This window comes from Meriones unguiculatus, chromosome 12, assembly GCF_030254825.1.
Source record: "Meriones unguiculatus strain TT.TT164.6M chromosome 12, Bangor_MerUng_6.1, whole genome shotgun sequence".
Lineage (NCBI taxonomy): Eukaryota > Metazoa > Chordata > Mammalia > Rodentia > Muridae > Meriones > Meriones unguiculatus.
Window position 1 is genome coordinate 33,060,934 of NC_083360.1, and position 26,481 is coordinate 33,087,414.

Here is a 26,481-nt window from a genome sequence, read left to right on the forward strand (position 1 = left end):
CTGTGGAGGGCCTGGCAGGAACTAGCATGAGTGGTGGCAAGCATATGCCCTGCCACTGGGCCCTCAGCTCATCTGCTGCCGTAGCTCAGGTTTGCCCAGGAAATCTACCGTCTTTCCATGTCACTAATTCTAGTCCTTTGGATTTTTTTTTTTTTTTTTTTCAAGTATTCTATCTGCCAGAACCTGCCTGTTTACTGAGGTCCCAGCTTTCCCCTGCACAGGTCCACCATGCACACTGGGCATAGAGAACTGTCCTCAAGAGGAGTTCTCACCCAGCACTCTGCTGTGGCATCAGAGGGAAGCCTCTAAGTCTCAGGGCCAGCCTGTTTCCAGGGCCTCCACACAGCTTTCATGGCCCCTTGTGTCCTTTCCTGTTGGCCATCTCTGCCAGCCAAACACACACCCAGTGACGTGCCTCCTGTGGTCCTCTCAGCCCAGCGGCCTGCCCGACATCCTCCAGCTCCTCTCCTAAAGGAACCTTCCAGTGGCCGCCACCTAGCTCCATCCTGAGTGCCTACCCTGCCTGCTGTCGCAGTCTGCATCCCACATGGCTGCAGCAGGATTTCTTCCAGCATGGCCCCACACAGCCTAGGGAAATGGAAAAGCTCATGGTTACAGATTTTGTCTTCTCTTCGCTCCACAGCCAGACCATTTCATCCAGGATCCTGCAGTGCTGAGGGAAAAGGCCGAAGCCAGGCGCATGGCCTTCCTCGCCAGGAAGGGGTGAGCATTGGAGGGGCTAATTCACCTGGAGGAGACCCTTTCGGGGGAGCCCAGCAGGCCATGCAGGAATCCCTGGGGCTTTTGGGGGTAGTAATTTAGCTAACATTCATTCATTCAGTAATTCAGCTTTAAGAAGTAACTACTAATATCAGTATCATCCCCTGCATTGGCCCGGAGACATTAAATAACTGAGTCAAGGTCATATAGCATTAAGTGTCACCTAAAGATCGAAGCCAATCAAAGCGTGTGCCTGTAGTCTTAGCTACATGGGCTGAGTCAAGAGTTTGAAACCAGGATTTCAAAAACAATCTGGGCAACCTAGGCAAACCCTCTCACACATGAATAAAGCCACAATTACACTGTGAGCCTGTGGTCCCAGTGTGCAGGTGGCAAAGGCAAGAAGGTCTCTGGTTCAGAGGACACATAGTGAGAGCCTGTCTCAAAAACAAGTACATAAAAAAGATGGAGCCCAGATGCCTCAGCTCTGTTTTGCACACTCATACTCAGTACTTGACATGTGTGTTGCTCAGCATGCGAGTGTGTGCAAGCCAGCTGATAGCAGCAGAGTAAAAGAGCCCAGGCAGAAGACACACCTTAGTGGCTTAGGGTCATGGTAGGCACACAGGACACTTGAGCTAAGTCCCCAGGAAGCAAGTCTGTCAGAGAGAGGGTCTTTGACAGGAATCCCTGACATGACTTTCAGGTTCCCTCTTTTTCGTAGTGAAGAAACTGGCCGAATGGACCAAGGGTAGAAATCCAGGCCTAACCTAGGCTCTGGGTGCGGGTGACCTCACCAAGAGACATTTGGTTTCATTCTGAAGGCAACAGGGAATCATAGGTTGTTGGTAGAGAGCAAAGCTATTCTGACTTCTTCCATCCAGCCCTGATATATGTTCTGAGTGGACCCCAGAGGCTGATGGCTGAAGAGATCCTCAGTCAGGTTATGAGCATGCCTTTGGGGACCACCAAGTTAGGGCCTGGTGTGTAAAATAGAGCATTGTCAAATGGGGGCAGGGGTGCTGTGTGGCAGAGGGAAGGAACCTACCATTCAGCCCACTAACAGTATGCACACAGATGGCTGATGGGCGTGGGAGGAAATCAGGCCTAGGACTGGGGTTCCATTTCCCTGCCTACCTGGACCTGGCCAGGGTATGTCCTCAATGATAGGCACCAGGATGGGCTGCAGGGGCCTTCCTATCAGTCTCTTCCAGCTGATGTCTCTTTATCATGGAGTGGGTGTTGTTCCCTTAGGTACCGGCCTGAGAACTCCACTGCAGTGATGGGCAGCCCCAGGGGCCATGGGCAAAGCCGAGAAACAACCCAGGAACGAAGGAAGAAAGAAGCCAACAAGGCAGCCAGAGCCAACCACAACCGTAGAACTATGGCTGACCGCAAAAGAAGCAAAGGCATGATCCCATCCTGAGGCCACAAGCTGCCTGGACGAGGGAGGCCCCTCAAGGCAGCTCTGCCCTCAGGAGCCCTTCAAGGCCACCGCCGCACCTCACCTACCAGCCAGCCATGAACGCCTTCTTGTTGAATACACAGTGCCTTATCCCTTGGTGCAGGAACCCAAGGCCATCAAGCAGGCTCTCTCCCAGCGCGCTGGCTGGAAAGGGTGGGGATGCAGAACCAGGTGTTCCTCATCTTGTGAAGCAAGACACATCACCTCACGGAAGTCCTGGATGGTAGGAAACTTGTATATTCAGAAGCAACAGAAAGCCCATGAATAAAGTTTCTGACCTTCCAACAATGCTCCATGACACGCTCCAGCCTTTTCCATCTGTCCTTCCTCAGTGACACTAAAGACAAGAAAGCACAGTAGTCCCCCTACTCTGTCTGCTGACTTTCCATGCCTGCCCTCTCCTTATGTTCTTCTTTGCCGTGTGACCCCGAATACATCTCCCTTTCTCTGTGCCTGTGGAAGGAAGTGGCCAGTGTGAAGCCTAGGGTCCCTTATGTTACCTCGTGCCCCTCCTCTTCAGGAGGTAGGTACTGTTTTCAGGTCACAGAACAGACAAGGGTAATGGGACATGGAGGGCTGAGGGTGTGTTCCTGGGCCACAGGCAGGAAGTGCAGAGCAGGTCTTGGCTCCTCACTCTGATCCTTGGCAGTACAGGGTCTAGATCCATGTAGGTGATGTCAGCCCCTGTGTCACAGCTGGCACAGGGACACTTGGCCAGTTGCAGAGCCTCATAGTTATGAATACGCTATTTCTCCCCTCCCCCAATGTAGAGCTTGGAAGCCTCTAGAAAGAAGTGAAGGTATGCGCCAAGCCCTGTTGAAGCAAGTAGGACCTGGCAGGTTTCCAGAGCCCTTGCCAGGCGTGGCCCACTCTGCAGTGGAAATCGGGGTAACAGGTCTCCTGGGCTTAGCTAATGTGCAGTGGGATCTACAGTGGGGTCTTTTCTGAGCTAATCCTGACCAAGCAGCGCCTAGAGTCTTAGTAGGAGACCTTTTGGATGGCGGGGACATTGATTTGCTTGCAGTTAGGACAACCAGGCAGGCAGATACTTGATGGATTGTTTTGTTAGGCCAGTCTGTACAAGTGAAAATCAATGGCAATCCCTCTGCGCCTCGCGGGCCTCTGGGAGCATTTGAGATGCAGAGCAAGTACAAGGTAGTGTCCTCCCCAAGGGCTGCTGAATTAAGCTGAGATCTGGCAGAGTTAGCCATGGTGACAGACAACAGGAAACTGTTTCCTCCTGGAAGCGCTTACCAGTGGCCCAGCTCAGTAGCAGGGTCATTTCTTCTCTCCCTGACTGAACTCAGACCAAGCTGCTGTCTCTCATGCAGAGCACGGGCTTGAGAGCTCCTGTCTCCATGTGCTTTGCCCACTGCTGTTCCCTGCACCAGCTTACATCTGCTCTTGGCCATCTATGCCTTCAGTCACCTAGAGGACCACCCGCTTTCCTGGGAGCAGGCTGTCCGAAAGAATCACCATCCTTCTGTTTCCCAGTCTGTCGGACCAAATCAAACAGAATTCCCCCACCCCCCCCCAGGAGGCTGAGGCTTGCCCCTTTTAGCTCTCCAGGACAGCCTTTCCTAGCTCTTTGAAATCAGCCCGGAGCTTTCCTGTCACCCCATCCCTTCAGCTTGAATGAGAGCACTGGACCAGATGGACGGCACTGTGTTGTGTAGGTGAGGTCCCTAGAGATGGAGACTGAGGCTGAGCTCTACTAACACAACATGCACAGGGCTTTATTTAGGTTTGTCCCCAGTACTACGTACACAAAGGAAGTCCCCAAGGGAGTCCAAGATTGCAAGAATCCAAGGCAGCCCGAGTGCTGGGTAAGCGGACCATTTGGTCCCACTCCCACCCCACTCTTTTCCTATGCGGGTGTTTTCTAAGTGCCTTTTGTGTGCCCTGCAGAGAATGTGACCATAGTTGTTTCTGGAGAAACTTCAAACCTCTGAAAGGACATGAGACCCAAGTGTCTTTATTCCTTGTGTATGAACGGTCAGCTGCTAGAGCTTCTGTGCCCCTGTGAGGCAAAACCAGAGGTGGATTATAAGAGATCTAAGAGCTTGTGCGAAGGAGGAGTGTGCCCGTAGGAGCTTAGTAGTGGATGCATGCCCTTGCCAAATTGCCCCAGCTTCAGCCTGGAGGAGGAAACAGTTGGCTCAAACCTGCATGTCACTGTCCCACCAGGAGCTCAGCTTCAGGAATAGTGCAGAAAAATAAACTCAGAGTCAGCCAGAGCTAGACAGACTTACTTCTTGGGAGATAGAGACAGAGTTCAAGGCTAGTCCAAGCTACATGAGACCCTGTCTATAAATAAAAACTTTCTGAAGACATAGTGTGAGGCATTGTTTGAGACTGTCGGAACCCCTTTTGCACACAGACCGAGTTTGGAAGGAAATGTGTGGGTGATGGTGGTGGCGGGACCATGATTACTTCTATTGGGAATGAACAGGTTTCTTGAGCCTCATTCATGCCAGAGTTTCTCCTGTGTGTTTTCCTAGAGTTTGTTCTCTTGCTTAATCTTGCAACACCTTGGGTGAGGTGAGAAGACCGAGGTACAGAGAGGCCCACAGTCACACAGCAAGGGACAGCAGTCAGGGTCAGTCCCCGGGATGTCTCCCGAAGCCTTACTCCAGCTTCAAGGCATGCTGTTCCCTCTCACTGCAATCGAAGGAGGGCACAGGCTAGTATTATAGCACAGGGTGTTATTTATGTATATTAGTGCTATAGGACACCTCTGGAGGAGTAGCCAGTGCCCTTAACCGTTGAGCCACCTTTCCAGCCCAGAAACGGATTTCTTTTCTTTCTTTTCTTTTTCCTGTTTCCACTTTCAAGAGGTTTGTCTAGTCTACTGTTGAGCCTACTGAACAGTATGTTTTAAAAAAAGGAACTGTTTTAAAGCTTTGTTTCTTTTTTTAAAAAATGTGTGTGTGCTTACCTGAGTTTTTATGTACCACGTGTGCTCAGGTGCCCAGGCAGACCAGAGGAAGTTGGATCCCCTGGACTGAGGTGCAATTATGAGCTTCCTGACATGGATGCTGACAGCTGGATCTGGGGCATCCGCAAGAGCAGGGCACACTCCTGACCTCTGAACTGTCTCTCCAGGTCCTTATATTGTCTCGTGAGACAGAATCTTGATATGTAGCCCAGGCTGACCTCAAATTTGAGCTCCTCCTGCTTCAGCCTCCAGTGCGCTAGGTTTATAGACATGAAATCTCTCCTCAGGAGAGAGCAGTTGTGGTGTCCCAATTGGAGCCTGAGTGAGTCTGATCACAAGCCCAGCTTGTCTCAAGGCTCCAGCCCCAAAAAGCCAACATCCACTCCTGGGAAGCCAAGAGTGGAGGACTGGAACTCCTATTTAGAGCATGCACTCTAAGGCCCTTGTCCGCATGTGTGCATAAGGCCACCTCTGTCCCCTGGAAGTCACAATACAAAGGGCACAAGAGCAGAAGGATGAAGACACCAAGGGTGTTTGGGCACTGGGCAGCCTGGCTTGGCTCATGTGGAGAGGAGAGAAATCAGGGAGGCTGCGGGAGAGCTGGTTCTGGAACACAGCGTTGAAAAGGAGGCCCAGAGGTAAGCAGGTAGGTTGGCACAGCCCTGCTTTTAACTTTCTAGAAGGAGCCAGGGCTCCAGGCGCCCAGCTGTAGGAAGGGTGGACCGAAATCCATACCAGGTCGCTAAGCCATCCCTGGCCTCTGCTCTTACTAAGATTCCTGGATATGGAGCAACCAAGGAGGGCCCTGGAGGAGGGCAAGTGTGTGGTGGTTGCAGCTCTGTAGCCCTGACCGCAAATGAAAAGTTGATTCTGAGGCTGGAGCGGTGGCTCGGCAGTCAAAAGTGGGGCTGTTCTGAGGGACCCTGCTTCCATCCCCGGCACCTACGTGGTGGGGTCCAGAGCTCCAGTCCTGGGGAAGCTCTCTCTGGCCTCCCGGAGCATTGCACACATAGGGTGCACGTTCACAGACACACAGGCAGGCAAAACACCTACCCGTACAAAAAAATTTTTTTTAATGTTTGATGCTGGTGACAGTCCCATCTGCAGACCCCTGTTAGGAAGAGGGTGTCAGCGAGAGATGAGTCTGTGAAATACCCATGCGATTTTGCCTTCGTGTCACACACAGAAATCTCTACCACCAGCTAGGGATGGGGTTTTATGCAGCTGTCAACTGGCCTTCAGCACTCTCAGCTTATTAAACCCAGCAGGCCCTGTGTCTTCCGCTGCACCCCCGGCACACCGTCGCGAGGGCTGGCGAGGTTCGTGGGGCTCTCCCAGACACAGGGTTTTCATCGGTTTGCTTGCTGTGGTCCAAATGACTAAAGCGACAGGTACCAAGTTCTAGTTTTCCAAAAATGACACTACGACACCAACTGCTTTTCCAGCTATCAGACATTCACCGTTTACCACCGTGACATGTCTCTTTAGGCCTTCTGCCATCCCAAGGAGGTAACCGTGCCCCTCTCCCCCCAAACAAAAACCAAAAAACTGGTTTTCACACAAGAGCAAAATAGAAAAGGAGCCTTCAGGGGGCCAAAGCCTGATTCCTGTAAGCTCCAGCCTGGTCTTTGGAGTGTGTGCACACAGGCTTCAGCCCTGTCTCCCTCTCACATTCCCATCTGCTTGCTCAGCATTCTTTCACCTGAATTCTCAGGCCTGCTCATGCCTGTTCTTTTTATTGCTAATCCATCTGTAAAGGAAGACTGGGGTAATCAGAAGGGCAGTGGACTGAAGGCCAGGAGCCAAGAGGGAAGGAGTAATCGAGCGGGCAAAGCGGAAGCTGCCTAAGCATGAATGCCTGGGTTCTGATCCCCAGGACCCACGTAAAAGCAATCGCCCAGGAGTGCTGGCCCAAGAGCATTGGCATGCACCTTTAATCCCAGCCCTGGGAGCCAGAGGCTAGGGGGCCAGCCCCATTTACACAGTAAATGTAAGCAGCGACAGCAGCCCCTCAGTCCTTTGCTTAAGGAATGCCAAGTAGCCAAGGCAGAATTCAAACAGGTGAGCTAGCCTCCAAAGCCAACGTCCTCAACTTCAGCTTCTTGCTTCTCTCTAGTCCGGTACCTGAGCTGGGGGGTGGGGGAGAAGTACTCCATTATGTCCCCGATTCTCAACACGGTGAGTCTGCTGATGCAATTTATAATTGAAGCCATTCTGTAAACGGAGGGTCAGGGGGAGCTGGGCAGAATACATTTTTGTAATTTCCACAGCCTACATTCATGGAGGGAAAGGGTCCCGTAGGAGGACTCGGTTGGAAAGGCTTCATTAGACAATCAGACATCACATGGAATTGCCACCAGAGGCTGGTAGTGGCCCTCACTGCTGGCGGCCTGCACAAGAGGGAGACAGATCTGTGCAGACACCGAAGACAGGCAAGTGAAGAGGATTCGGTTGCACAGGGGAAGGGGTGGGATGGGCTAAGTGCTGTCCCAGGAGTGTGCGAGGCTGAGGGTTTAAATAGCGCTGGAGATGTGTGAGTGCCAGGGACATAGGTGGCCACCAAGAGAACATGATCAGGCCTCACAGGGAACAGCAAGCAAGAGACATTTTGGATGACTCAGCTGCACAATCGTCCCCGAAGCTCTCAGCCCACACCGAGCGGATCAAATATGCTAATTCATGCTGCTCCCTGGAGCCTGGACAAGGACCCCCCCATTGAATTTTTTTTTAATCTGGCTAGATTTATTTTATAAGTCTTTTGCCTGCATGCATGTCCGTGCAACCCACACACAGCCAAAAGAGGATGTTGGGTCCCTTGGACCTGGAGTTACAGATGTTTGTGAGCCCCCGTGTGGGTGCTGGGATTGAAATCTGGGTCCTCTGTAAGAGCAGCCAGTGTTCTTAATGGCTGAGCCATCTCTGTGCCTGTCCATTTCTTTGCTATTGCAGTATAACAAAATCAACCAGGTAAGCGTGGGCTCAGCATACTGTGAACACTGTGGCACAGCTTCCCCGCCACCGTGGGAGGCGCTGCTCCTTACTGCTCCAGTTCCAGGTAAGAGGAAAGAGGCCTTGAGGGGGGAGGCAGCCTGCCAGTATCCCCACAAAGAGACTGGTAGGGCTAGGACTCCTCTTTTTTTTTTTTTTTTTGAACATGTGTGTGTGTGCACACAAGTATGTGCACAAGTGTGCATGTATGCTCATGTGAAAATCTGAGGACAAATCTCAAGAGTTGGCTCTTTCTACCTTACCACAGTGGGGTCTCTCTTCCTGGTTCTGCCTGGGAGTGTTCTCCAGGCTGGCTGGCTTCAGGCCACCTCTCCTGTCTCCATTTTCCATCTTGCTGTAGGAGTGCTGGTATTATGGATGTGGCTTTTTTTTTTTTTTAGGTTTATGTATGTGATTGTTTTGCCTGTGTGTATGCCTTTGAACTATGTGCATTCCTGGTTCCAAAGGGACCAGAGAGGGTATTGGAGTCCCTGGGATGGGGGTGATAGACTTTTATGAACTGCTGTCTGGGTACTGGGACTTGAACTTAGGTCTTCTGAAAGAACAGCCAGTACTTTTAGCAGAGGAGCCATCTCTCCAGTCCCTGCATTTAGCTTTGCACATGGGTGCTGGGAATGAATTTGAATGATTGGGCTTGTGCAGCCAGTGCTTTTACCTGCTGAGCCAATTCTCTGGTCTCCAGGGTAGGATCTGAACTCAGCCGTTCCGTTTCCATAACCCAGGACCAGGCATAGATTGCACAGCTCAGCAAGGACGCTGGTTTATGGGTTCACCAGAGACGTGTGGAGAAGCTAAAGAACAGTAACCTGATTTTACAGGCGGTGGGGAGCCTTGAGCAGGAGAGCTGACCCGGAAGCTTCACAAGGGTGTGAGGGAGAGGGTTCTTCTCGAGAGTTTGGAAACCAAGCTAGGACAGAAACAGCAGGAAGGCTGTCAGCACAGGCTACCAACTGAGCGGCTCCTAGCCAGCATTGTCTACTCTCTATCATTGCTCTGTCCTTGGGGCCAGCTGGCATCTGCCCTTGGCATTCGGTCTGTATATAAATTCAATTGTATCAGGCCAAGGCCGTGATGAAAAGAGAAAAATGAGTTTTCCATGGCTTAGAATAACAGATATGAAGCTGGGCAGTGGCGGCATACACCTTGAGTCAGAGCACTCAGGAGGCAAAGGCAGGTGCATCTCTGAGTTCAAGGCCAGCCTGGTCTACAGAATGAGTTCCAGGACGGCCAGGGCTACACAGAGAGACTCTGCTCAAAATAATAATAATAATAATAATAATAATAATAATAGTAGTAGTAGTAGATATGAATTTTCTCTCTGCAGCCAACTGCCTTGCCTTTCACTTTTACTGGCCACGTCACCCCGGCAAGCTGACCTGTGTGAGCTTCCTTTCCACTTACAATGAAGTAGAGAGCAGTGCCTTTCGTGAACGCATGCATGCGTGCATGCGTGTGCGCGCGTGTGCGCGTGTGATATTCCTCATGTGGTAGTAGCTCACCCCATACAGCCTGCTCATCCTTGGCTGTCCCTCAAGCATTCTGCAACTTCCCTTGGAATTTGTATTCCGCCCCGACTTGCCCACCGCTCAGACAGTTAGAGCGCATTGATTTCCATCCGTCCTCAGAAGACCTGACGCTCATTTGTAGGGCAACCCCCCCCACACCCGTTTCTTGTTTTGGGAAGGGCTGGCTTTGAGCCAGGGATGGACTCTATTTCTTTTAAATAACTTCCATGGCTTTCCGCTCTTACTACAAAGGCGATGTCACGCTCAGCATGGTTCCCACAACTCACGGAGGAAAAAAGCGATAATCCCCCCATGTGGAAAGAATTGCTGTTGGCTCTGGAGTACTTGGAGCAGTTTTTAGGTTTATAAAAAGGAATATATGCCTTGGTTTTGTACAAAAATAGGATCACGCTGAACACGCTGTTAAGACGTCTCCTCCGCTGTCTGCGAACATTTTCTTTCTCACTTCCAGTTCGGTGGCCGTTCACCCCCGGCCACAGGCTGCTTCAGTCTGGCTGCCCCTGCGTTATTTCTAATTATATCCTCTTAAGAGATGGTGAAGAGCCCCCTGCCTTGGTATCTGCCCATGCCCATGATAAGTTTCTCAGGATAAAGCCTTAATAAAATTGCCAAGTGTGGTGGTACATGACTGGAATTCTAGTACTCAGGAGGCTGAGATAGGATTGCCCTGAGTTCAAGGTCAGTATGACTATATATGGAAAACCTACCCCCTTAACCCCCAACTTAATTTTTTTCTTTTCATTTTCCTAAGTTATATCCTTGGTCCTGCCTTAAAAAGAAAAAACCTTTTTTTTTTTTTAAAAAATTTATCCATTTCACTTTGTTTCAGTATTTTTGTCTACACCTATGCATGTGTACCACGGGCAAACTGGTGTCCACAGAGGTCAGATGAATTCATAGATTCCTGAATGAATGTGTGTGGTCAGCATGGGCTCAGCCTTGTCAAGGACCCCAGAGCCTCAGACCCATGAAGAAACCCCAGTCTTCCCAGCTTGGCTAGGGAGATGGCAAAGCCTTCCTGGGGTCCGAGTGTGAAAGCTGACGGATTGCAGAAAACGTCCACCACAGCTTTCTCCCCCAGAGTGTTACAGCCTGGAGACCCTGCCTCCTTGCTCAGCTGTATACCATAAACCCCACCACTTTGTTTATCTCATGTAATGATGCCTCCCTCCATCAGCTGTACGTCCTAACCCTGCCTGTCCGTCAACACTGTAGAGTACTCACGAGGCACTCCTGAGTGTTCCGGTTTCTCCAGCAGGGAGCCCAGATCACCCGATCCTGTCTCTTCCTGTGTCTTTCTGTCTGTTTTGTCTTCATTCCCTCACTGCTCCCATCTGATCCATTCCTGGAGCCATGCTGACAAGGCAATGCTCACACCTGCAATCCAGTGTTTGGTAGACTGAGGCAGAAGGATTGCCACAAGTAAGGCCACTCTGGGCAATGTAGTAAGGTTCAAACCAGCCTGGGCTGGTTCACAGTAAAACCCTTTTTCACAAAGGAAAAGGAGGGAAGGAAGAAAAGGAAGGAAGGAAGGAAGGAAGGAAGGAAGAAAGAAAGAAAGAAAGAAAGAAAGAAAGAAAGAAAGAAAGAAAGAAAGAAAGAAAAGAAAAGGAAGGAAGGAGGAAGAAAAACCCTTCAGGCTTCCTTTTCTTTTAAAAATGAATTCTAAACTCTTTTCTTGGTTTGGTGACTGGCAGCGCCTGCCCACCGCGGGGCCTTGCTCGTGTTGTCCTTGTTCCTGAAGTTCTGGCACTCTTGACCTTTTCCTGGCCAAGCTTTCCATCCACACGTCAGTTCTGACATCATTGCTATGAACTTCCCTGACTACTGCCCATGTGGCTTTCAGACCCACGTCACCCCTGACAACACTCAGTTCAATCATCTGTTGAAACAGAGTCTTACTATGCAAAACATTTTGGCCTCAAACTCCCAGGGATTCACCTCACCTCTGCCTCTTGAAGGCATGTGATAACACTATGTCTTAGCTGTATTTTCTTCATGCCTAAGGCCAGGCATGGTACCACAAAACTTTAATCTCAGCGCTTGGGAGACAGAGGCAGGTGGATCTCTGTGAGTTCCAGGCCAGCCTGGTCTATATAGTGAATTTCAGTAGAGCCACAACCATGTAAAGAGGCCCTGTCTCTAAATAAATAAGTAAATGCCCACAAACAGAACACTGAAAAAATAGAATAAAATCTTTTACCCAATGTCCTCTCTGCTGTACGTGTGTCTCCCTCACATCAGCTTCCAGTGAGTGGGGATCTGTCTTGCTACTGTGTGTCCGGGATCTAAGATGGTGCCATACAGAAAGGTCACTCACTAAAGATGTTCTGGCCTCGGGAGATGGCTCAGTAGGTAGTGTTGCTGCGCATGCTCATCATGCGCATGCTTGCTGGGTGACCTCCAAAACTAATGATTTCTGAGTCAACTAAGAACAAATGCTGTGACTTTGCTCTGGCAGGTTCCCTGGCGTCTGGGGTTCTCGGGGGAGGGCGGTCTATTGCATAAAGCTTTTCTTTGGCCATAGCTCCTGCTTTGTCGTAAGTGTAGCCATCTCAAGGCCTACTAGTTTTTCTGGGTGTGTTCCTAAGGGGCTCCAGGCCTGGGAACATTCCAGCCTTGTGGTTCATCTGCTGTTGGATGACAAAGCTGTTTTGAGCATGCTTTGAGCAGATAGCGGGTAAAGGAGCCCAGGACTTGTCTTGTGTCCCCTTGCGGCGTTAAAGAAATGTGTGACATAAACCACGAGTCCCTTTCAGTCCCAGCACTCAGAACTGCTTGTGTGCGTATCCCACAGTGCCAAATCCGATGGCTTCAAAGTAGAGCTTTACAGGGTTGAGTCTAACGGAACTACTGTAATTTGTCTCCCCCACCCCATTTAATCTCCCTTCATCATCACGCACCCTTTGCTGGTTAGTCAGATTGGCGACACGTCACAGCTTAGTTACCTGGGAAGAAGGAGCTTCAATGGAAGAATTGTCTCCATCATCTTGGCCTGAGGTCCTGTCTGTGAGGAATTATCTTAACTGTCCACCGTGGGCACTACCATATATGCAGGCTGCATAAGAAAGTTAGCTGTGCCGGGTGTAGTGGCACACACCTTTATTCCCAGCCCTAGGAGGCAGAGGCAGGTCAATCTCTGAATTCAAGGCCAGCCTGGTCTACAGAGTGAGCTCCAGGCCTGCCAAGACTACACAGAGACCTTGTCTCAAGAAAAAGAAAGTTAGCTGAGCATGAGCCTGACTGCTAACCAGTAAGCCACATTCTTCCACAGTTTCTGCCCTACTTCCGGCAGCCATGGGCTGTGACTTAGAAGTCTAAGTCAAATAGACCAGTTCCTCTCCAAGCTGCTTTTGGGCAGCGTTGGATTTTTTTTTTAGCTTCATTTATTTTAGTTCTGTGTATTGGTGTTGTTGCTGCCTGTGTCTCTGTGCAGTGTGGGTGCAGGGCCTGCAGAGGCCAGAAGAGCACTCAGATCCTCTGGAACCGGAGTTACACGATTATGATGTGGGGGATGAAAACTGAATCAGGGTCCTCTGGAGGAGCAGCTAAGCCTCTTCACAGCAAACTCCAAGTCTCCAAACTCTAAGAATGTTTTAACACAGGAGCAGAAAAGTAGCTAGAACATACCCCAATGTAACTAGAAACACCCCAATCTCTGTAATGTCTACAGAGGTCTCCCATGCCTTTTTTTTTTTTAGTGCTAAGAATGGAACACAGGGCCCTGCACAAGAACACGTTAGGCATGCATCCTAAGGCCTGAGCTACACCCCATCCCTGAGTCTAGTTGTTTAGTTAGTCACTTCCTAAGGGCCACGATGTTGGTCAGTCGGCGGTAGAGCCCTTGCTAGCGGGTATAAGGCCTCAGCACTGTACGGAAACAAATGAAAGGAGAAGCACCGTGAGTAGCTAGTGATCTGCCGTTTCCTTCTTTTAAACCCAAACAACGATCCAATGGTGTGTGTGTGTGTGTGTGTGTGTGTGTGTGTCTGGTCTGGGCCAGGGACTCCAGGTTCTTATTCTAGACCCTGAAATAAAGGCTCACAGATGTCACGAAGTAGCCAGGAGACTTTATGAAGAAGCAAGGCCACAGAACAGACAGGGAGCTACAAATGGACAAATGCCGCATCAAGAAGCTACTGAAGGCACAGATTATCTGAGGCTTCCTTCTATGGGCTCAAGGGGAGGAGCCTGGCCGCTAAGGAGTGCGCTGAGCACGGCTCTGTTTTGATTATTTTCTACTATGCTTCTGATTTTAATTGAAGCACATCCAACTGTGCAGCCATGAGAGGGGACTCTCCCCATACATTCACTTACAGGATAGTTTGTCTTACTGCACACGAATTTTGGTGCCCGTGGGAGGAATCTCTGTTAGATGGAGGGGGCAGCTTGCCCTACTATACATACACTCCAAAGCAATGTAGGCCAGATGAGCCCATTTCCCTTGGCTTTAGAATATATTCCAGGCTTTAGAATGTTTGAATAGAAACTGGGCCTCATAAAGGAGTACTTAAGGAGAACAACTTATTTTTACCGTTTAACGTAGGTGTGTGTGCACCCTGATGCAGCTGGGGACCCTAGAACAGCAATGTTGCTCAGAGCTTTAGATGGTTATGTACCTAGCCCCAGCCAAGCGACGTGCCAGGCTTCAAACATTTCCTGTTTGCCTGCCTCAAAGCTGCTCCTTGTCAGCACAGTCAGCAAGAAACAGGATTTCCGCTGGACATGGTAACGCCGTGAGCTGAAGGCTAGCCTGGACTACAGCGCTCACAAGAACAGACAGCCCGGTGTAGGGGCAAACACTTGTAATCCCCTACCCCTAAAAGTTTGAGGTTGGCCTCAAACTTTTAATCCTCCTTCCTGGGCATGTGTCTGTTCGAGAAGGAAGAAAGCCCATGGAGGCCAAGAGAGTGTGATCCTCTGTAGCTGGAGTTCCAGGCACTCGTGACCCACCCAATATGGCTGCTTACTTTCAAACCCGAATCCTCTGCTGAGAGCAGCATGTACCCTTAACCACTGTACCTTCTAAACGCAGCATTTAAATTTCACAAAACCCTTCGTGCAATAAATAGGTCATCTCCATTAACCCTACCTTACAGATGAGGTGTCTCAGGTCCATCCTTGGTACACACACAGCTATGAGCTGCTGGGCTTAGGTTTAAATTCACACACTCTCATAAACTGACCTTGTCACAAAGGAACCTGGCAGGAGGGTGGGGCCCAGAGACATGGAGACCACCCAAAGTCACTCAGTGAGTTAAAAGGCAGAAGGTAGACTTCAGTTGAGACAGGGATTGGGTCAAGACTCCCAGAGCAAGGCCGAGAGAGTAATTTCTGTGATTTAAAAATGGAGGGGGCTGAAGAGATAGCTCAACAATGAAGAGCACTGGCTGCTCTCCCACAGGGTCTGGGTTCAACATGCAGCTCACAACCATCTGTAATGTTAACTCCAGTTGCAGGAGGCCCGATGTGTCCTTGGGCACCACAACACCTGTTCCTATTAAATAAAAACAAATACAGGAACCACTAGTTTAAACATAACTTCCATTCAGGCTGATGTGTTGAGACCAGAACTCTTGGGAAGTTAACGAAAAACTCCAAACAGCAGAGTCTTCAGGAGATTGCGTGGGGCCTGGACATGGTCTCAACTGCCAAGTGAAGATCAGGGAGTTAAGAAAGCACTGAGCGCCAAAACAGGTCTCATGAACAATTTACATTTATTTGCTGATAGCTGTGGTCAAACACACTTGAGTTTAAAAGTCTGTCTGTAGGGTGGAACCATTGCTTGCCAACATACAGGTGGTCCATGGAGAGTAACTTGAAACTCATGCTTAGGCGGAGGCCCCAGCTCCAGTTGAACAGCTGATGGGGTGGGACTGTTCCTTCCGGCCCCAGGGGCAAGGAGTCACTCCTTTTTCTCGTATCTGTGCTTTATATGGCTCCACAGCTTCTACATTTGAAACACAACAGTTCATGGTTAACCTTCGCCCTCACATTTTACAACTTCTCTTGCTGTCCAAAAGCATATTGAGACATCAGTGAAAATTGCTAAAAGTGTAGTTGTGGTACACTTTTATGGCAGTGGTAGCTCATATTTAAAAAAAAAATTATTTTTATGTATATGAGTGCTCTGTCTGCATGTACACCTGCAGGCCAGAAGAGGGATGATCTCATTAGAGATGGTTATGAGCGACCAAGTGGTTGCTGGAACTTGAACTCAGGACCTGTGAAAAGCAGACAATGATCTTAACTTCTGGGTGGCTCATGATTTTAATCTCAGCACTTGGGAGGCAGAAGCAGGTGGATCTCCTCGTTCAAAGTCAACCTGGTAAAAAGAGTTCCAGGACAGCCAGGGCTATAGAGAGAGAGAAACCCTGTTTGAAAAACCAAAATCCAAACTAAAACAAAAAAGCAACAAACAAACCAGTCATATCTCTTTAATCATGTTAAGTAAGTGGGAAGAGAAAATGGCACTTTTACAAGAAAGTAAAAGTTGAAAGAATGGTCCCAAACTCCCATTTATTAAAAAACCAGAGCATTCAAGATGCCTAGCCTCCCCAAAACTTCACACTGAGTCACTTTTTCTTTCCTCAGACCTAAATTAGCTGCAATTCTCATTCTTAAAAGCATGGGGAAATGGACGGGTTATAACAATGTACTTAAGACAATGTTTGATATCTGTGGGCATGCATGATCTACGGAAACGTTTTAAAAAGATCAGACTGGTAATACTGTTGTACCGGTAATATGGCAACTGGTGGACAGAGCCTTTCTTGGTTGAAGATCAGAGTGCCTTGAGTGGGCTGGAGAGATGGCTCAGTGGTAAAGACTATTGGTTCCCCTTCCAGGGGACCTGGGTTCAATTCCCAGCTCCCACATGATAGCTCAAAACTATCTGTAACTCAGACCCAACACCCTCCTTTGACCTCCCTGGGCACCAGGCCCATATGGTCCAGATAGGCAGGCAAAACATGCACATAAAATTAAAACAATTTAAAAACAAACCAAAAAAAGGTAAGAAAGACAAACAGACCAGTTGAGTTGCTGGGCAGTGGTGGCAGATGCCACTCGGGAGCCAGAAGCAGGAGGGTGAGTTCTGGGCCAGCCTGGTCTATACAGAAAAAAACCCTGTCTCAAAAACAAAAACTGAAAAAAGAAAACCAGTAGATACCATCTGTTCAATGCCTTTCCTGGCACAGTCACAATCTCATATGACATAAATCATGCATAGAATCTGGATCAGTTCAGTCAAAAGGACTGGCCATTTCCTACTTTGTAGTCCCACGTTCTAAGACATGGAAGACATGCTATCTTGCAGTGGTATCCTCTATTATGAATGGTGGCACCTCACCCATATCTCAAGACGTGGTTACCACTATGATCTTTATTCAATGCCACGGTTAAGCTAGGGTTTAAGATGCCATAGCCGGTCTAGAGAAATGGCTCAGAAGTTAAGAGCACTGAGTGGGCTGCTCTTCCAAAGGTCCTGGGTTCAATTCCCAGTAACTGGTGGCTTACAACCATCTATAATGAGATCTGGTATCCCCCTTCTGGCCTGCAGGCAGGACACTGTATACATAATAAAAAAATAAATCTAGAAAAAAATATTTCATAGCTTCCACTTTTAACCCAAAGCTGCCTGAGTGGGAGGATCTGGGAACTGAAATATCAATTTTAAAAGGTCACATTGTCTAGAGACTTAGTTTTAAAGGCTGGCCTGCTGAAATCTGCCCTTGAAACCCTGCATCAAGGGGAAAAGGGTCGGAGATCCAACCTACTTGCCACCGACTTACGAAGTGGTTCGGACTCCGTAAGTCCTTTAACCTCTCAGGCGTTCGCTTTCGTAAATGAACTTGGGGCAATGTCTGGCAGGATATACAAATACTCCCAACCTCTGCAATGTGGGGGCCAATGTGAGATTTAGGGCTCACAAAAGCTCAAGTGAACTGAATGTATAATCTCCAGACAGTGGTCATTGTTCCACCCGGTCCTGGAGTTCCATCCTAGCTCCCTCCCAGTCACCCTTCAGGCGGGCCCAAGGTCAGGATGGCTCAGACCCTCACCCCCTCGTTGATGTGTTCGTAGATGGCATCTGCGCCCTGATCGAAGGCACGCTCGAAGAAAAGGGCGCCCACTACGATGGTGAGGGCGAAGGTGGAAGTCCTGCGGAACAGCAACGAGTACAGACGTGAAGCAATGGTCGGCGGCGCCATGTCGCCTCACTACCGAGCTCGCGCCAGGGAGTCTGCGTAGAGATTGATTCCTCCCTGCAGAAGTTTCGGCGCGCACTGCTTTGTGGGAATTGTAGTTTCTCTGTACTTCAGAGTCGACGTTTTGAACCATTAAAGAAACTAATAATGTTCATAGGATAACAGATTCTTAAAATGTTCATATTCCACACAACCAAAGTTTGGTAAGACTTATTACCCAGTTTTTCTCCTCAATCTCCCCCCATTAGACTATTTTGAACTACAACTCCCAAAAGCCCTTTGGGTTACCCACCCTCCCCCGCGCTGCCTCCCCTTAGCAATCTGCTTTCGCGGATGCCTTACGAAGGACTACGAATCCCAGCGGGCAGAGCGCGACGCGAGGACACAAGAGGAGGAGCCAGGAGCCGTCTAGCCACCAAGCCAGGTATCTTTGGCGAGACGTCCGGGCTGAGTTCTAGGTTTCTTCCCCTCCCAGGTTCTTGCTATCTTCTTTTACTGCCATGGCGGGGAGTAGATAAAGAGGCGAGGGGACCTGGGCTTCCTTGGCTTCATCTCGCCCCTCTGCCTCGTCTCCTGTGTTTGGAGGTAGCAAAAGCCGGGTCCTGGAGATCTAACCCGTCAGCAACGCCTCGGGGCGGGGGGAAAAGTGGCTTTGCCCCTGCTTCCTGTTTACTTCTCGTAGGCTTTAAAGCCAAGAACCCTGACTTCGGAGGCGGGCGGTCTGGTTGTAAAAAGCATCCTACAAATGCTTTCCTGAGGACCCTCTCTGGGTCTTGAGCTGTTCCCCAGTAGATGAGAGGTCCCAGCTCTCGTGACGTTATCCGGCGATGGTGTGTGGGCGATGGGATGGCCCAGAGCTTCTGGAAACTAGTACTTGTAGTGGAGAAAAGTGAATGCGTGGACAGATTGGTGGTGCTCTTTAAGCTTAACGGAGGACTGAATATAGAGAGTAGTAGGGTAAACACGATGATGTTTGTGCAAAGTTTTAGAGGCAGTTGCTTCTAAAGCGCTACTTCTCAAGCACCCCTGAGAAAGTGTAGAGTGGATTCTGAAGAGGTAGTCCGAAGTCACCTCTAGTCTGGCCTTGTAACCTGTGGCAAGGAGTCGTTTAGCTTTTCCTAATTGCACTAGGGAGTCACTGAAGGGTTTTAAGCTGGAATGTGACAAGATCTAATTTACATCTTAATGTTTATAGAGGAATGTTAAATCAGAGCATAAGTATTCTGGCAAGAGATGACATCCAAAGACCTTCTAGGGCTGTGTGATCCGGCTGGAATACAAACATGCCTTTAATCCAGGAGATAGTGGCAAGCAGATCTGAGTTCAAGGCCAGCCTGGTATAGAACAAGTTTCAGGTAAAGAAAAGCTTAGGTCCAGTCATGGTGGTACATGCCTTTAATCCCAAACAATGAAGGTAAAGATAGTTTGTAGAAGGAAGCACCCATATTTGAAAGTGATGTCTAATTGAGTGACAGAAAAAGTGATGAATCAGAGGAGATTTGACAGACTAGGATGCACTCAAGGAGAAGAGAGAGAAAGGGAAACTACTTAAGAGGCAAAGCAGAAAGATAGAGAGGAGGAGGCAGTTTTACAGAAAGAGGTTAAAGAGAGAACAAGCTAGACCCAGGTGAAGACAGAATGAGCCAGAGAATGAGGAGACAGAAGATTGGAAAAGATTGCTGGAGTTAGTTTGAGGCCAAGCAGAGCAATTCAGAGGCTGAGAGAAAAGCCAGATTGAATAAGTCAGCTGGGAGAGGAGTTTGAACCAGAACAGCTAGGTTGAACCAGCTAGCCAGAGCTCAGTAAGAATAAGAAAGGGTGAGCTTATTCAGCAGTAAGTCTCAGAGGCTAACAACATTCTAGGCCTGGGTTAGATTTTAGGGAGGCTACAAGCTTCCAGGACTAGGCCTAGGTTCACACTAATCCGCCAAGACAATTTTCTGGCTTCTTGGTAGAACATAGACCAAAGAAGGGAAATTACAGAGAAAGATATTATAGAATAGAGTGGATTAGCATATGGTGAGATTTGAAATGCATTTTAGGAGGTAGGAGACAGCAAGCTAGCAGATGTGTGCAAAAAAAGGAATTAAGAGTCAGGCTCCATTGTGTTTGCCTGTAGTCTCAGCACTGGAAGCAGAGGCAGGTGAGGCTCTGAGTTCAAGGCTAACCTGGTTTACATATTTCAGGACAGACAGAGCTAAGCATAGAAGCCCTGTCCTCCAAAACAAACAAACAAACAAATAAAAAAGAATTAACATCTAGGGGTAAATCCAGGTTTGACTTCAGGGTCTAAGTGGTTTTGTTTGTTTGAAGACAAGGTTTCATGCTCTGGCTGGCCTGGAACCGGCTACAGAAACTAGCCTGACTTTGAACTGATGATACTCCCGTTTCTGATGTCTCAGGAAGGCTGAAATGTAGACATGTACTACAAGCCTGGCCTGTATGTGTGCTTTAAAGATTTATTTTTTGTTATTTTAAATTATGCATGTGTATAGGGTGGGTGAAGGAGTCGGTATGTGCTCCTCCTGAATGGCATTGCCCACAAAATCCAGAAGAAGGTATGAGATCCCTTGGAGTTGGAGGTGGTTGTGAGCTATCAAACGTGCATGCCAGGAACCAACCATCAGACTATAATTCTGAGGTTTAGAGGACTGGTCTGAGATGGGGATAGGGACTGCCACCTGGACATTATGGCACAGGCCTAAGATCCCAGCACTTGGGAGGTGGAGGCGGGAAGAGCAGATGTTCGAAGTTATCCTTGGCGACATAGTGTGTGAGACCAGCCTGGACTATATGAGCCTCTTTTTGTTTAATTAATTAATTGATTGATTGATTAATCAATTAATTAAACCCAGGACTGATTTCTGGGTCTAGCTCTCCTTTGAACAATATGTGACCTTGATCAGTCCTGACTTCCTACTTTAAATAATCTGTAAAGATCAACAGTCTTGTCTGATTAGGGACCAAGAGAGGAAGTGGACTGAGGAAAGTTTACTGAGGGTAGTTACTCTCAGTGTGGGTATTTGCTACCTGCAAAGCAAAGCAGCCTGCAGATTCTTTGGGCAGTAAGTGGTGAGCAGGGAAAGACTTCTTAAGTTTTGTCAGTAATTTCTAACTGTTAGGATTCATCACAGCAGCAAAATTACAGTTATGAAGTGGCAATGAAATGTTATGATTGGGGGTCACCACAACATGAGGAACTATATTAAAGGGTGGCGGCATTAGGAAAGTTGAGAACCCCTGAATAGGGTCTTTCTAATAGCCATGGCTGTCCTAGAACTCACTCTGTAGACCAGGTTGGCCTCAGCTTACAGAGACCCGTCTGCTTCTGCCTCCCTGTTGCTATAATTAAAGGTATGAACTATCATGCCCAGCTTTAATTTTATTTATTTAATATTTCAAGTTAAATTTTTAGGGTACTGGAGAAATGGCTCAGCAGTTAAGAGCATGGGCTGCTCTTCCAGAGCACTTGGGTTCAGTTCTCAGCACCCACATGGCCGCTCATAGCTGTCTGTAACCTCAGTTCCAGGGGGTCTGACACCCTCACACAGATGTAACTTGCAGGCAAAATACCAATGCAGATAAAATAAATTTTTTAAAAAATAAAACTTTTTTTTTTAATTTTTTAGTAAAAATTGTAAATGCTAGGCATGGTAGCACATCCCTTTAATCCCAGTAATTGAACAGCAGAGGAGGTATATCACTGTGAGCTTGAGGCTAACCTGAGCTACATAACACTAACAAGTTCTAGACCAGTCAGAAGGACATCGTGAGACCTTGTCTTAATTTTTGTTTTGTTTTTAAGGCAGGAGGTGGTAGCAACATGCCTTTTGGGAGGCAGAGGCAGGTGGATCTCTGAGTTCAAGGCCAATCTGTTCTACAGAGTGAGTTCCAGGACAGCCAGGGCTACACAGAGAAACTCTGTCTCTGGGAAAATAAAAAAATTGTTTTTTAATGTAATTGTTGAGCCAGGCATAGTGGTGCTTAGCTGTAATCCCAGCACTCTGGGAGGCTAAAGCAGAAATACTGAAAGTTTGAGGCCAGCCCTAGGCTATGGAGTGAGACTGTGTCTCAGTGGGGGAAAAAAAGTCTTTAATATTCTACACAAAAACTTAGGAAAATAAGAAAAACAACCCTAACTTTTTTTTTTATTAATGTTGGAACTCAGATTGAACAAACTAAATTCCTCTAGACACCCAGCACTGCTTACAGTTTAATTACAGCTCCCTCAAACATTTAACTCCATTTATAATTTTAATATATTTGATTTTCTTTTTAAGTACTTGGGATGCATAACTTAACAAGCTCAATTTCCCCAAGGATACGTAGATACTAGAGAATTTAATTAATTAAGTTTATACTGAATTTACATTTCTTGCAAACAATTCAACAGTTTTTAAAATTGATTGTGCATAGGCATGGAATTTATAAACACATTTCCATACAAACTTGTTATGTACATTGAGCCTTTCCCTTTCCTGTTATTTCCAAACATTCCCGCAGATACGCTTGCTCCTGCCTTCATCCCTTATATGCGTATGTAATTTTTATGTATATGTATACAATCTAGGATCTAACAGATGGAATATGATAATTGTTTTCTGAGTCTGACTCACCTTCCTTAATGTGATGCTATCTGACTGCATCCATTTTCCAGAAATGACATGATTTTGTTCTTTATAGTTCGGTAAAATTCCATTATCTATGTATGTCCCATTTTCTTAATCCATTTGCCTGTTGATGGACACCTAGACCGATCCCATAACTTGGCTGTTAAATAGGGCGGCAGGCCACATATGTGCAGGTTTCTGTGGTGTGTTGATCTAAGTCATTCGGCTATTACCCAAGAGTGGTGTGGCCGAGTGAACGCTAGCTCTGTGTTGGTGTTCTGAGGACCCCTCACACTGATTTCCACAGTTGCTGGACTCGGACACTTCTACCAGCTGTGTACCCGGAAGGGTTTTGTTTCTGGAAGCATCCTCACCAGCACTTTTTTTTTTTTTTTTAACTGAGACAAGGTTTCTCTGTGTAGCCTTGGCTGTCCTGGACTGGCTTTGTAGACCAGGCTGGCCTCGAACTCACAGAGCTCTACCGACTCTGCCTCCCAAGTGCTGGGATTACAGGTGCGCGTCACGGCGCCTGGCCCGTTTATTGTTTTCTTAATGCCAGTTGTTCTGACGGGTGAGGTGGAACTGTGCATACTTTCGTTGTTTGGAGGAAGGGTCTCCTCTCTGTGGAGCTCTGGCTGTCTAGGAAATCACTATGTAGTCAAGGCTGGCCTCCACCTGCTTAGCCTCCTGAGTGCTGGGATTGAAAGCATGCACCACTGCACCTAGTTTACTTTTCTTTTTTCTTAAAAATTTTAAAATATTATATAGGGGACCGATGAGATGGCTCAGAGGTTAAGAGTACTGGCTGTTCTTCCAAAGGTCCTGAGTTCAATTCCCAGCAACCACATGGTGGCTCACAAACAACTCTCTATAATGAGATCTGGTGTCCTCTTCTGGTGTTCAGGCCTGCATGCAGGCAGAATACTGTATACATAATGAATTTTAAAAAATATATGTATGTATATACATACATACGTGCATATATATTTATATATTTGTTGTGGTGGTTGGTTGGTTGGTTTCCTGAGACAGGATTTCTCTGTGGAGTCCTGACTGTCCAGGCACTCACTCTGTAGACCAGGCTGGCCTCGAACTCACAGAGGTCCACCTGCCTCTGCCTCGAGAGTGCTGGGATCAAAGGCGTGCGCCACCACCACTGCCTGACTGGCCTCAGATGTTAAATCAGAATTGCAGTGACCATCTGTCAGATATTTAGTATATCTTTTTTTTTTTTTTTAATATTAAGAATGTTTTTCAATACCCGATTACACAGGTTTATGTTGTGTTATGTTTTGAGACATGGTCTGGCTGTTTAGTCCAGGCTGGCCTGGGAAGTGGAGACCCTCCTAACCTCAGCTACCTGAATGCTGTGGTTAGTGAGTGTGTCCCATAGTGCCTACTTTTACAGGGACTATTCATAGGGTCAGGATGAGCACAGTGAGTCTGATTTACTCTCCCTACTTCGTTTAAATTTTAAGCTCTTAGGCTATGAAAAGAACTTATTCAGTTAAAATGTTCCTTCCCATTCTACAAACTGCGCTCCGTATTGAATTAGAGCTACTCCTTCAGGGAGCTGAGGTGTCGATGTCAGTCTCATTCTGACTGGCGCTCACGTCGGCAGCCTGGGTTTAGCCAGCATGCTCCCAGCAAGGCTGCCTTCGGGATGTAGGGTGGAGTTTAGTCCTCTGGGCTCTGTCCTTACAGGGGTACACTCACTGGTTAAGATACAGATCTCTGGGTCACTTCCCAGATCTGCTAAGTCAGGATGCCTGAGACTTGGGCCAGGATACAGTTTTGAACAGGGAGACTACTAGTTTTACCCGGAGCTGCTGCCCTAGCCGAGTGCTTGCACCTGTCCTGCACCCCGGAGGCTTTGTTTCTCTGTTTTTCCTCCTTGGTGGGGGACTGTTTATGGTAGGTGTGTGTGGTGTGTGTATATGTGGTGTGGTGTGTCACGTTTGTGGTGTGTGTGTGTGTTGTTTGTGATGTGTATGTGGTTTGTGGTGCGTGAGATACATGTTTGAGCACATGCCTAGGCACATCTGTGGAAGCCAGAGGCCAACTTCGTGGAGTTCTGTTCTCTTTATGTGGGTTCTGGTGATTGAACTAGGGTCGTCAGGCTTTTATGAAATCGCCTTTTCCCAGTGAGCCATGTCACCAGCCCAAGACTTCATTTTCAGCATGGGTGTCATGTGGGATCTGTAGACATTTTGAGTAGAGCTAATGTGAGGAGGGTTGGCATGATGGACGCGTGGTGCAGAGCAGGGTGGGCGAGCAAGAGGGGCCTTGCCTACAAGTGAGGACGTGAGATCTGACGTGCACAGCGTAGTCAGCGATGGTGGAAGGAGGCAGGGCAGGCGTGGTTTAGAGTCCAGTATCTGGTTCAGGAGCCTCCCTCAGACTATTTTTGTCTCTCCTGTTTGGAGGCTCTGGCCTCCTGAGACCTGTAACCATCTGATGAAAAACTCTGTGCAGCTCGTGGTCCCTGGAGCTCAGAACCAGGCGCAGCCAACCTTGGGTTGCTAGGCCAGGTCTGGTTAGAATCAGGGTTTGCCTTGGCACTCACCAACAGGAGCCAAAGGAAATGTTTATTCTGTCTCTTTTAACTCCTACCCGAGCTGACTGATCCAGGTGAGCAAAGTCCTTGCAACCATCTCTAGCAGCCTCCTAAGGGGCATGGGGGAAGAGGAAGATTTATCTTTGTCTGACAGATCTAAACCCAGAGCCTCGCTTGTGCCAAATAAATACCCTGCCGCTGAGCTGCATCTCAGTTCCTACTTACAGCAGAGTTGTTTAAAGATTTGTGTGTGTACCCGGGCAGTGGCGGCACACACCTTTAATGCCAGCACTCAGGAGGCAGAGGCAAGCTGATCTCTGAGTCTAAGGTCAGCCTGGTCTACAAAGTGAGTTCCAGGACAGCCAGGGCTGCACAGAGAAACCCTGTCTTGAAAGCCCCTCCCTTAAAAATGGTGTGTGTGTGTATGACTGTTTTGCCTGCATGTGTGTACGTACATACGTGTACCACATATATGCCTGGTGTTGGTGGAGGTCAGAAGAGGACATTGGACTCCATGGAGAAAGGGATTGTTGGGAGAGACCAGTGGGTGCTGGGAACTGAACTCTCGACCTCTGCAAGAGCAACAAGTGCTGTAAACCACTGAGTCATCTCTCCAGTCCCAGTCCTTTTTGGGGGACAGGTTCTCACTATGAAGTCATGACTGACCTAGAACTTGCAATGTATGCCAGTCTGGCCTCAAACCCACGAAGGTCTGCCTCTGTGCTGGGATTAAAGGCACAAGCGCAGTCTGCTCAGTCCCCACTTTTTGAAGAGAGTGCTTTTGGTTTTAAAGGCTTTCAAACAACCTACACTAAATATATTGTTACTAGAATAGCAAAATGCAAAGTAAGAACTAAAACCTGTAATCCCTGAGCCAGGGATGACCACCCTGACTATTCTGTCCATTCTAGTGTTTGTACATGTGCAGTGGAGGAAGAGTCTTTCTTTTCTTTAAGATTGATTTAATTTTATCTGCATTGGTGTTTTGTCTGTGTGAAGGTGTCAGATCGCCTGGAACTAGTTGTGAGCTGCCGTGTGGGTGCTGGGAATTGAACCCTGGTCCTCTAGAAGAGCAGCAACGCTGAGCCATGTCTCCATCCCAGAGGGAGGTCCTTTTGCCTTGAGAAATGCTATCCTGTTGTGTGTATGGTTGTGATGATAAATCATTTTCCACTTAACAGTCGAGTGAACATTTGGCCAAGAATTTTCTTTGACTTTATTTGTGTTTTTGTTGTTTTTTTTTTTTTTTAGAAAAGGTCTTGTGTATCCCAGGCTGACCTCAAATTCATTATGTAGCCAAGGCCAGATTTGAACTCCTGATCCTCTTGTCTCTACCTGCTGTGCTGGGGTTATAGGGATGAATGACCCTGGACCTAGGATTGTTTGTGTTTTTTGAGGTGGTGAAATGCTGGGATAGAGTGGTCCTCTTCCCTCAGTCCCTGTCAA

The 26,481-nt window shown here is 48.0% G+C and overlaps 3 protein-coding genes across 7 annotated transcripts in view; 2 read left to right on the top strand and 1 right to left on the bottom strand.

Moving 5' to 3' along the window:
- Ascc2 (activating signal cointegrator 1 complex subunit 2) overlaps positions 1-2,473 on the top strand; it is a 43,482-nt gene extending 41,009 nt beyond the window's left edge. For all 4 annotated transcript variants that reach the window (XM_060365575.1, XM_021632728.2, XM_060365574.1 and 1 more), the window contains 2 exons: positions 644-723; positions 1,975-2,473. In XM_060365575.1, coding sequence (XP_060221558.1) covers positions 644-723; positions 1,975-2,146 — 252 coding nt within the window. In that variant the 3' untranslated portion in view covers positions 2,147-2,473. The remainder of the gene's footprint in view (positions 1-643; positions 724-1,974) is intronic.
- Positions 2,474-15,358: 12,885 nt separating this feature from the next.
- On the bottom strand, positions 15,359-17,925 carry LOC110546118 (cytochrome b-c1 complex subunit 9). The gene is made up of 2 exons (XM_021632739.2): positions 17,722-17,925; positions 15,359-15,608 (listed from the first exon to the last, which is right to left on the bottom strand). The coding sequence occupies exons 1-2, from the start codon at positions 17,869-17,871 to the stop codon at positions 15,564-15,566; spliced, it is 195 nt and encodes a 64-aa protein (XP_021488414.1). The 5' UTR covers positions 17,872-17,925; the 3' UTR covers positions 15,359-15,563.
- Positions 17,926-18,143: 218 nt separating this feature from the next.
- The window catches only part of Zmat5 (zinc finger matrin-type 5), a 28,538-nt gene continuing 20,200 nt past the window's right edge, over positions 18,144-26,481 (top strand). The window contains exon 1 of one of the 2 annotated variants that reach the window (XM_021632747.2): positions 18,144-18,292. The gene's annotated coding sequence lies outside the window, so the exon portion shown is untranslated. Of the gene's footprint in view, positions 18,344-26,481 lie in introns of both variants that reach the window. The other variant, XM_060365577.1, reaches the window with a different exon arrangement.